Raw genomic sequence first — 11,998 nt, forward strand, 5'->3', positions numbered from 1 at the left:
CAATTTGTCTGAAATTGTATATAATTTCCTGCCTGAGCAGGGGGTTTGACCTCCAAGGTCCCTTCCAACTCTGATATTCTGTTATTAAAGCACACTACTCATTGGGTGAGCTTCACTACAGTCTTTGCAATTCTACCTTGGCTCTACTCGCCTACATACCTTATGGCCATTGAAGTACAGTAAGTTAATTTTTATTGAACTACATGAAGGAAGACCTATGGTCCTTCCAATTTCACCTGCTCCTCTGCAAAAGGAGACATTCATTTGCCAAGTTTTTTCAAGTTATGTATATATTGAAACCTTATAGAGTACACTCTATCCAAATGCGTAAAATGTTACCATCAGTTTATAGCACTTGTGCATGTAGCTGCTGAGGGTAAAAAGTATAAATAATCAAGTTAAATGGCCACTGAATGTAAAGAGACGTTAACAAAAATTCTGGACCAATTATATAAATGTGAATGGTCATTTAATTGATTTCTACAGATTATATTCTTTGGATTTCCTTGACTGTACTATTTATCTTTTTTCTTTCTCTACACCCATATGAATTCATGCTTGATAACCCATGATAATACAGATTTGATGGAGTAGATGCCAGTTTGTGTAATGTTGTGCTATAATGAATGTTTTTATTTTTAGAATGTTACACAATTCTTTGTTGTTTCCATAATTCAGACAATTCATGGAACAACTGCAATTTTAAGTATAGGATCATGAATTATATTCAATTTAAGGATTGTTTTCTTCAAAGGAGGCAACAAAGCCAGCTATAAAAGGCAATGTTTGTCCAATACACATAATCATGGAGAAAAAAATGGGCCTATAGTATCCTATATAATTTATCTAAGACATTTTCTACTGTAGTAGGACAAGGAAACAAATGCCTCTAATAAATAACATTGTAATTTGTTTTTCAGTGACTACATACATAAATCAAGTTTATAACATGTTTTCTTTTTTATTATCATTTAATGGACAAAGATATTTAAATATACAGGATTTCTAAAAAAGAGAGATTAGCAAAATTATTAACAAAATAACTGAATTAAAAACTGCTAAGTCAGAACATTCATTCATCCTTTTACATTCAGGGCCCTGCTGCTATCTCATAAGACCGCCTGGTATTCTTAACTTGCACTGTCTAGAAATAGCTCTACTATCTCCCTGACTCCTTCTAGGCGCAAAGATTGAAGTTTGGACTATTGAGAATATGTGCTGCCCATTAGATAATGCATTTACACAGAAAAGGAGCAAAAAAAGATATTTTCTTTTTGGTTCTCAGGATTGTTTCCAGAGCTGGTATATGATACACTAAATGTATCTGGATTTCTTTATACACATACATATTTTCATATGTATACAGATTAAAAGGAAAGCATAGCAAAAGAAAATTGGATAAAAGTATACACTATCAGCATGGCTCAACTCACTTGTCCATTGGGCTATAACCATTCAAAACCATTCATCTGAAATTGTTTCAACCAAAAAAAAAAAAAAAAGGTTTGAATACTGTCCAAATAAAGTATATTTCCTTCATAACTTCAATAAGCAACTCTCCAAATTTGATTAATAACATTTTCAACATTTGGGGCTCATTCTGAGTGGGAAGCAATGAGATTTCTAGTATTCAAATGGTGCTTTATAGACACATAGTACAGTGTAGTATCATTTTTAGGAAATGCACATAACTAAAAAAATTAGGAAAGCACATAACTTGTAGAAAAAAAGAAATAAGGTTGCCAGCAAGGCCATGTATTTTTGGTAATGCTATTGGTTGCTGCAAAGTACACTTATTTTTAATAAAATATTCTATTTATGAATGTGCACTATTCTGTCCACTTTTCCTGTGTTTTTCATACTTTAAAAAAAAATCGCTCCTTTCTGAATCAGCAATTCTTTGAACTGAGACTTTCCTTCCCATCTCTCTCATCTTAGCTGGTTGCCAAATTTCTAAAAGATTTCAGAAATTTATCTTAATAAAACTCTTTTTAATGTTTAAATTCTTTCTGATCAGCTTCAAAATACTTATAGTTATGGCCCATTCACTCCCTTAAATTGACACCCATACCCTAATTTAAGAATGAGTCAAACTCAGACACCCCTAAGCATAAACTGCAGCAAGGAAAAATTGATTGACTTTAAGCAGTATTTTTCAAGTTTATTTTTAAGGGGAGGGGATCTAGAGTGAAAAATAGTTTGATTCTAAGCTTGCTACTTTGGTTCTTTTATTCAATACCTTCCCTTACAAAGCCTAAACTTTTTGCCTGGACTTTTTCCATCTTCTCCTTCTGACACTGGGAGAAATCCTTGCAAGTCACCTCAGGAAAAGGATACTATTGGCAAAACATTATAGAAGGGCTGGAAGGCTAAACTGTTTAGGCTTATTGGGCGTTATATTTTATTCCCTGGGAAGCTGGGAAACTTCTTGAAGTTGCTTTGCTTCTGAGCAGAATGTGTATGCGCTGTGTATATGCACTTTATACTTGCTCTTGCTTATGAGATACTACAATCTCATGTGAACTGTTCTGTAAAATGCATTGCTTTTCTTCCAACAGGATGTGGTTTGCAGCTTAGTTTCCAGAGCAGTACAAAATAGAAACATCATCAAGTAAGAAATCTTCCCATTCGTGTTTTTCTTTAGTTCATTTAATTTTCCTCTTTTATTTTAAGGGGGATACACCCATGATTTGGGTAAAAGAGAGATAATTATAATCTTTAACAAACAGTGAGGTCCATTTTTCCAGATTCATGCTTCTGAAATGGAAATGGCCAGTAAGAATAATCTCCTGGTGTCTGTAAGGTGGATCAGGCTATTTGCAAATTCTACATCAAATAATTGCATGTGTAAATATGCAACATGATAAAGAATATACAGAACGGAACTGCACTTAAAACACAGGAAAACACACCACACTTTTATGACAATATGATTCAGAATAAACTATGATTGACTACTTTTTTGAAAGAGCCCTAGTGACCAGATTTACCAATTTGCCAAGAGAGATCCAATAAACAAACTGGAACACACGCACGTGCACATACAAAGAGAGGCAGGCAGGCAGGCAGGCATACACATGGTTTCAGTTAAAAAATTCGGTCAAATTGTGCCTTCCTTAGAGCAACCTCATTCTGCACACTCTAGATCAGTCATGGAGAACCTAGACACACATCACGAAAGTGACAAACTATGTTTTGGTAACACACAAGTGTTCACCAACACTCAACTACTATTCTTGAAAGTACACTTTGTTTTTGCATGATTTTTAGAGGCTGTGTGAGAATGGATTGTGCTCTTGCATAGCCTCAGGAATCTCCAGAAGTTGCTTGAGAGGGCCCTGCTTTCATGTGGCCTCTGAAATTGTGTGAGAACAGGGTGTGTTTCCTTGCAGTTTTTAGAGGTTGCAAAGGGTACAGAAAAACATTCTCTGAAACTGTTTCAAGAGTAAATGTCTTCTGCAACTTGGAGCAGCCTCAGGTAGCCAGCCACAAGAGTCTGTCAACAGAAAGAAAACACTGCCGGAAGTAAGGGGCATGCAGCAGATCCTGAAGACCACTGGTCTGCAGAGGCAGCTGCACCATTCTCCTAGGCTTTATGTGCTTTATGATTAAAGGTGGCCTTTTTGACTGGCAGCAGTGGTGTTAGGGCTGAATGTCATGCCCTTGTTGGGAGTCTGATTATGAGTGGGAGATTGAGGAGCTGACAGAATGGGAGTGTGGGTCCGGTGGCTGTGGAGGAAACGGGGGAAGGGCACAGTCCGGCTGGGCATTCAGAGGAAGACCCAAGGCCACCCCCACTTCATGCAGGGGCACACAGGGAGGAATGGAGAAGGGAGCAACGTGGCTTACGGGAGAGAAAAAGGCCTTGATCCCTTTCATTAGTTGCAGCTGGGAGAACAGGATATAAGAAGGGCTTTTGCACACAGCACCTTGCTGGAAGCAAAGCGTGCATTATCTTTGTCGAGGCTTATCTGGGTTTTGGCATCCTCCCAACTGTGTGTGCTTCATTATCTTTTGGAAGTAAGTCTGCAATTTATTATCCTGGCCTGTCATGTTAATTACTTCAGCGTGGTTTGTTGGTTTTTTATTTCTAATTTATCTGTACTTTGGGTTCAGACTGCATTTCTTCCCCTTGTAGACTGTTTTTGGAAGAGTTTGATTTCAAGCCGAAGATAACTGGACATTGGGGGCCAAGTTGGAGGTATTAAAGGGACTTTACCCATTTTTTGTGACTTTGTTGCTTTTGTGCCATGCCCCGGGTCAAGGCCCAGGCCTCAACTTCAGGTCCAGCCTTGGCATTACTACTGAGTATTGTTGTTCAAGTGAGCTAGATAGAGCATTTTTGCTTTTTGTTCAAGGGTGGTGGTGACATGCCAGCAGTAAAGAAAAAAGCAGGGAGTTAAGGTCATGACCCCCAGTGTATTGCAAGTAAAGAGAAAGGACACAAAATACATTAGAATTTGCATTTTAAATGATTTTCTTTGAAGCAGAAAAAATAGATAACCTAGAAAAATAAGACAAAGAAATAAAGTGTAATAGAGTAGAGCAGAATAATTCTTACGTATTAGCAACTGTTATACTTAGGCTGACTGAAGGTCCAAGAAAAACTAAGATGCTATCCTTTATAATGAAAGCAAGCACTTAAATAACTGTGTGTCTGTGCAAAAACAAGGACTTTCCCCTTCCTCTGGAAAATCCAATATGCCTCTATGTAGCAATGCAAAACGAATGAATGAATGAAACAGGGATCAGATAATTTTTTTCTTGAGTTTGCTCTTCAAATTCAGAGCAAAGAGTTGAATAACTACAAGAGCAGCATCGCTGGCAAGATGTGTGACAATCTTCTGATCATACTGTATTTCAGATCATGAAGAACAATCTACAAGCATTCAAAAGGGTCCCTCATTGTTGTCTTTTGTTGAATTGTAGTACAGCATGAGTCTGCCAGAGGGTGCAATGGCTGGATTTCACTCTCACCCAACTATAACTCTCAGCATCTTTAATATATGCCACGACAGCTGGAACTTTTTTAAATGGTACATTTAAGTAAGCGGATAAATCCCTCACCTACTACTGTATATAAATGATTATACTTTCATGAGCATAATTGTTGAAAAGACTTTGTTCATCCAATGATATTGGCAGGGGTTTCACAATGCACAAACGCTTTCATTGCATAAATTCAATTAAGGAGGAAATATGCCATGGTAGTGGTGAAAGTTTGAGAAGAATACAGGATCAACATGCTAGGATTATGAGTTAGCTACAGCAGTGGTACCCAACCTTTTTATGCCGCAGCGGCCCTGACGGTACCGGCATCAGCTGAGCGCCGCCATCTTGTTTGATGAAAAGTGCTTCCGGTGAGCTCACCGGAAGCACTTTTTCATCAAAACAAGATGGCAGCGCCCAGCGCTTCCAGTGAGCTTTTCCAGGTAGAAATGGCTTTCTACCCAGAAAAGCTCACCGGAAGCACTTTTTCATCAAAACAAGATGGCGGCGCCCAGCAAACCAGCGGCCCGGTAGGATTTGTTCCACGGACCGGTACCGGTCTGCGGACCGGTGGTTGGGGACCCCTGAGTTACAGGATCATGTGAGCCATCGTTATAGGATGGTGCACTAGATGGATTTATGGCATTAGCCATCTTTTGCCTTTTCTTTATGCATGTTTTGTAACACCAGAATAAAAATGCAAATAAACCTGGATGAAAATATCTGAACATGTGCAAAACACAAATACCTATTGTTGTTAATAGATCAGGGCAGAACAATATGCTTTCTCCTGCACCTTTAAGTAAACTTGGTGTGCAAAAATCAGCTATCATTTCCTATGGCATGGATTAGAGTTATTTTTCATAACACTATTCACAATATACTGAATGTAAGGCTCACTTTACCTTCCTATTACTATTGCACATATAACAGAAAATCAAATCAGTGATGGTGAAGTAGTCTATAAATATACGCACTGAATAGCTCTCAGTAAAACAGAAACATAAATTATGCAAGATTCCCATTGATGTAGAGCATCAAATCACATACAGCAACACAGTCATATTGTAGCATCATGAATGTGGAACTAGTAGGTACTATTCTATTTACTTCGCTAAAATGGCTGTTAGTAAATGCAAGAAGCACAAGAACTACAATTAAACGTTAGTATCAGTTGCGATGATGTAATTTTGTAACTGTGTAATCAACTAAATTCAAATCCATGTTTGTGTCTCTTAAAGATGTGTTGTCATCGATTTACTGCATCTTTTAAATCATCTACATACATTAATAAGTAACACTAAATAATTATTAATAAAGACTAAAACAATCATCCAACCACATGTAAACAGAACAATTAAATCTCCCTCTTAGTTTTACTGAACTTTATTGTAAACAAAATACATTTTATTTGTACAAAAGTATAAATGCTTGTTATGAGGTGGACTGGATAGAGCCTATTAACTTATTTCCATATATTCATGATATAGTTCATCAATTTACTAGATTCTGTAGCATTTTTTAAAATCAAGGCTAGTATCTTCATTTTAAAGGTGTAATATTTCCCAACTACTTTCATGGATATACCCTGAATGTATATATCAGTGAATGTCTATAAACCTTCATTCTATGCAGTGCTATGTAAAAAGTACTGAAATAAATGTATGTGTTTTAAAATTAGAGCTCTAGTTGATATTATTCAAACTCAGATTAGAAATAACTGTAAACAAGACACATCTTAGCTATGAGAGACCTCTAGTGTGTGCTAGAACATCTTGTGTCATGCTTGAGGCATAATACACCAAAACCACTGCAGTCATTTTGCATACATGATATTAAATTTCAATAAGTGTCTGTCAGAGTGAATTGGTTTTAAATGTCCTCCTAAGTGCGCAGCTTAACTTAAATGGCATCAGACTAACACTGAATAAAAACTCAACCCTTCCTTCTGCACTATGTCTGATCAGTTTCAGTGATTGGATTTTTATAGCTGAATGATCAAAAGGTCACCAGCAGTATTCAGACCTTTGTATCCAGGATCAAAATACTTTGCCTAACAGTGTCTTATATTCCTGCCAGACCAAAATGTCAAAAATAAAGCAATTTATAAATCTACAGTGTTTATCCCATTGAATGCTATAGGGTGGATTTAAAATAACTGGTCTCTTGATTTATTTATTGACCAGTAATCAGTATGCATGTATAAAACTAAAGAAACTAGGATTTGAAATTAATGCCTGCTTTTAAATCTGACGTACTTTGGTGAGTAAGGTGGTAAATGTTAGAGAAGTATAATTAAACATAAAATTTCCAACAAACAACTACAAGTTATTAGGCCATAAAAATAATGAAAGAGGTTGTGCCTAAGAGGAATGTGGGTCTAAAATAAGGATAGCAATCTTGTAACATATAGGTCATAGCTCTATTTTGTCCATTCTTACATCTCTGGTCATCAGTTTGGCTATTATCAAAAGCACATAAAGTGGAAATGGTAAGAGGAAAATGAAAACATTAAAGTGACCAATCAGAGTTAAGGAAATATGGACAAATATTTGGGGTCCCTGATGGCACAGTGGTTAGAATGCAGTATTGCAGACGAACACTCCCCAAAGTCTGTAGTTCAATACTGACCGGCTTAGTCTTCCATCTTTCTGAGGCCAGTAAAATGAGGACCCAGATTATTGTTTTAATGTTTTCTGGTGCATTTTATTCAAGTCTGCGAACCGCCTGCCTTTGGCGAGATTGGCAGCATACAAGCTTGATTAATGTAAAACTAAAAGAAAAAAAAAACACAAAAGAAGTCTACCTTGATTCTGATAAGTATAAGAGGGGGAAAGGAGACGCTTTGGAATAGCATTTCAAAATGTTATTATTATATCCTAACCTAGAACAATAAAGCATTGGAATCTTCATGAATTCTGTTTCCTGACCTGGCCTACCTCAAAAGACTTACTGGAAGCTTATGAGAAGCAGAAATTCCAATAAGTAGCTCATGGGAAGTAGCCAAAAGGAAACACAGAGCATAGAAGCGAAATAGTCAACCATACCTTGGCCAAAAGGACATTAGAAGTTGCAAAAGCCTGTGTTCAGCATGCAAAATGGATGCCATGAGGTACGTATAATTAGGAAATGGATGCTGTAAGAGTATGTCCAGACATAAAATATCCATTTACCTGAACTCACTCCCATCCTATGCAAACATTATGGTATTCTTCTTGTAAAGAAATGTGATCCCAGAGGCTCATGCTTTGTAGCAAACCAGTGTTCCTACTTATTATCTATTCATCCACCCATTGTTGTTTTTATTTCATTATTTCACTTTATTCATTCACTGACTCTTTAAGAAATGTGAAAAATAGTGGGTACTGAGAAGTTCTGTGGATTCATTCTACACATGACATGGAGTATCAGTCTCCTAACTCTCTTCTGGAGATGAGGGATGTATTAACGTGGAACTGGGTTTTTGTGTTTGTGTCTTGTTCTTGCCATTATTAAACTGGGAAATTACATTAATAGAAAAGAAGGATGGTAAATTAATTAAGGGAATTATTTCAGGCTCAGGTGCTTTAGTTAATCCCCATTTCTTTTTTAAGGTAGCAATCCTATATGTATCCCCACTTGAACTGCCTAATTTATAGTCTAGTGCTATAATGCTAATTCTAGTGCCAATTTTTTTTCTTCTTCTTGTGGTTTAATTGCTCTTCATTGAGAAAACAAAAACAAAAGTCACATTCATCCTTATTCAAAGGAGAATACAGAATCTCTCTCTTTATGTGTAGATTATGGTAGGAAGCAACAGGAATTTGCTTTCTTTGGTAAGGCCACTCTAATGGCTATTTTGTGAGTGAATCCACTATACACTCTCAAAATTCCAGATGAGCATATTAGTCCAGAAAAGGTTTAAATTTTATGGAATAAAGTATGTCTTATGGGTGCATATACACACCTAACAGTCTAGACTCACCATAGTTTTGTGTTACGTAATTCTACAACAGCTTGTATCTCTGGATGTTTACTCGTCCCGCTAAATTCAAAGGCCTTACTTCAAAGTAAGTTGTACAACTACACTCTTTAATTAACTGTGCATTTGAAATAGTTATATAAACAAATCTGCTATATAAGTTATTTTAGGTATATTAGGAAATCCCCTTCTTTCCTCATTTTTTTTTGTTTGTTTTTCCATTTTCAAGTAAGACTCCTTAGGAGTCTAACTGCTGAGAAGGTAAAAGCCATTTTCCTTATTTTTAATTTGCTCAAACAATCCAAGCATGCTTGGTGCCCAGAGGGTATGCTCAAATAAACTTGTATGTGTCTGCCAGTTTTGTTGATTGAAACCAGAAGGCGAACATTTCTGAGAATTGTGATGTTATAACTGTTTCCTTTATTTCAACAGAAAAGAAGGAATTAGAGAGAAGGGGGGGGGAGAAACAAGCAAAGACTTATTTGAAGATAACTATTTGCATGCCTTCCAAAGAACATTAAGGCATTTCATTTGAACTAATTGTGTTTTATCCATTGAGCTGATGCCACTGAGACTGAAGAAAGCTTAAGCCAGAGTGATACTGGATAGTATATCCAGTTATAGTTACTTTCAAGCAGCAACTTTCATTGTCCCACCCAATCTTAAATATGTAGCTCACTTTGGGCCTGATCTGAAAGGTATCCTAAAGTCCCAGTAAAATAACTTGCCTTCAAATGTATTCTGTTAGAAATACAGTATTTCTAAGTTGACTAATACTGAGCCTCAATAGTCAAATCAAGTCAACTTTCTTCCTCAATAGTCAAATCAAGAAATCAACCCACCACCATTTTTGCCTACCATGCGTGGTTAATTTACAGATCAATATTATTCTGTTGATAGGAGTAAGATCGCGGTTAACTAAATTATGAGTATCCTGCAAACGCAGCCACTAGTACTGAGCAATTAATCTCTTTTGATAATTGTTTTTCATCTGCCTTTAACCCCGTATGCTTCCCAAACTCGTTTTGAGTCGGGCAGCCGGACAAATTTAATAAACCAATCAGTCAAATCTTCCTCCCACTATTGTTGGGGGTGTTTGTAATTAGCAGAGAAATAGGTTGGGAAACACAAGCCTACGTTCAGGAACGCTGTGACTGAGTTCGCAAGCGCGGCCAGCCTACCTACGACACGTGTTCGAGCATGTTTACACCGTAGGAAATCACCCACAAGTTATTTCCTTATTCACGTCCATGAAAAACCACTCATTTCTATCTCCAGTGATGCCTCGCGAATGCGCTGCACACCCGACAGATTACCACCCACCACTTTCAGCGGCTAGTTTTTGAACAGGCTTTCTTCCCTCCCGCTCCATCGCAGTTCGTGGCGTACTATGCAACCGAATAAAACCTTCATCGATTCCTTAGTAGTTCCTTCCTGAGAGTTTTAAGCAGCCTTTGGTCTTCTCGTACAAGCATAGTTTCCCCAAGGCAACGCTCTGGCCCTTTAAGATGCCCGGTATTATATAGGTCGGCAGGCAGCGCTAGCCTCGCCAGGATCCCGCGGCTCGATAAGCCCGTTCTCCGAGGAACCCGCCAGAAGGGGGCAGCCGCGAGCGGCGCACTAAAGGGGAGACGAAAGGACGCCGCAGGAGGAGCGGGCTCTCCCAAGAAAGCTCGGGTCGCCGTCGGCCTGCAGAAGGGCGAGCCTTACCCTTTCGCCTCAACCTGAACCAGAGCAAGGGGAGGAATCGTCCGAAGCTGGGGAAAAGGGGCGGGGTTGACGGGGGCGCGGGGAAGAGCGCGCCCCCGCCAGCCCGCCTAGTGGGGAAGGTGCCTCCTGTTATAACACAGAAAGCGGAGAGAGCCCCGGGGCAAGAGCCGAACACACGCACGCGCTTTTCGCCCATAATGGCGTCTCTCGTGCAGCCAGCTGAGGCGCTTGAGGGCGGAGGGAGACGCCGAACAATACTACTCTAAGGCTCCGCTTGCGGCCCGTCGCTCCCCGCTTGTTACTCCGACGCTCTTCGGAAAGAGGGGCGGCGGTTGCTTGCCTGCGTTTGTGTAGAAGAGGAGAAAGAGCGGGCAGAAACAAGCCGCCTCAGCCCCGCCGGGGAAAAAAGCAACCGCGATAGGCTGGCGCGCGCGCGCGCGGTAGCCCGGGCTAATTGCAAAAGCAGCCGCTTATGGCGGCGCCACGCAACGGGATGGATTGGCTGCACCCTTTTGGAAGAGGGCGGCGAGGAGGGACGAGCGTTGGGAGAATCGGGGAAGCGGCGGGGGTGGGGGTGGGGAGAGAGAGAGAGAAAGAAAGTCATCGCTTCCAAATCGGTAGCCGCTCGGGCCAGGCGAGCTCGGCGGGCGAAAAGACTGCGCGAGAAGCCGCTGGGAGAGATGCCAGAAGGAGCGTTCCAGTCGCAGCCCAGCCCGCCCTCGCAAACTCGCAGCGCCCCAGTTCCAGTGAACCGGGAGGCTGGAGATTTGCCAGTCCGGTGTCTCTCCTCGTCTATTTCTAGGAATGTGCGGCGCTCACCCATTGCCTGGCACATGCGTAAAAGCGAGTTGCGCCCAGAGTCCCAAGCAGACCCTTCTTAGCAAATAATAACAAACCCATCCAGATCTTACCTGAAACATTGAAGCCGCGAAGTGTGTATGTCTCTTTTTCCAAGTCCTTTTTCCCCCTCTCTTTTTTTTTTTCCTTCCTTCCGATATTTCTCTCTCCCGGCAGCGATCTGCTCTCTTCGCTATACCAGAGAGAAATGCAATAGCTTGGCTAAGGTAGACAGAACAAAATACAAAGAATAGTTGCTCCAGGGGTTTTGAAACCCCTCAAGGCAAGGATCAGGATACAATTAGCTCATGTCTCTACCTCCAGTCTAAATCAATCTCCAAAATAAAAGTTAAATTAAATTAACTGATCACACGGGCATTGAATTGATCTCTTTCAAAATGCACACGCACATGTATGTATTTTTTCCAGATATTTCTTTTTTTTTGTTGTTGTTTGGAAAAAGCAGGCTCATTCCAGCCTCCAACTTGCTTTTTACTTTCC

General features: G+C 39.6%; 1 protein-coding gene across 1 annotated transcript in view; it reads right to left on the minus strand.

The window, feature by feature from the left end:
• KCTD1 (potassium channel tetramerization domain containing 1) overlaps positions 1-11,719 on the minus strand; it is a 109,299-nt gene extending 97,580 nt beyond the window's left edge. Inside the window, exon 1 of the mRNA XM_087961656.1 lies at positions 11,572-11,719. Coding sequence (XP_087817782.1) covers positions 11,572-11,580 — 9 coding nt within the window. The 5' untranslated portion in view covers positions 11,581-11,719. The remainder of the gene's footprint in view (positions 1-11,571) is intronic.
• Between the last annotated feature and the right edge of the window lie 279 nt (positions 11,720-11,998).

Source organism: Notechis scutatus, chromosome 3 (genome assembly GCF_049901735.1).
Source record: "Notechis scutatus isolate UNSWTSFEM ecotype Mainland chromosome 3, rNotScu1.2, whole genome shotgun sequence".
Classification (NCBI taxonomy): domain Eukaryota; kingdom Metazoa; phylum Chordata; class Lepidosauria; order Squamata; family Elapidae; genus Notechis; species Notechis scutatus.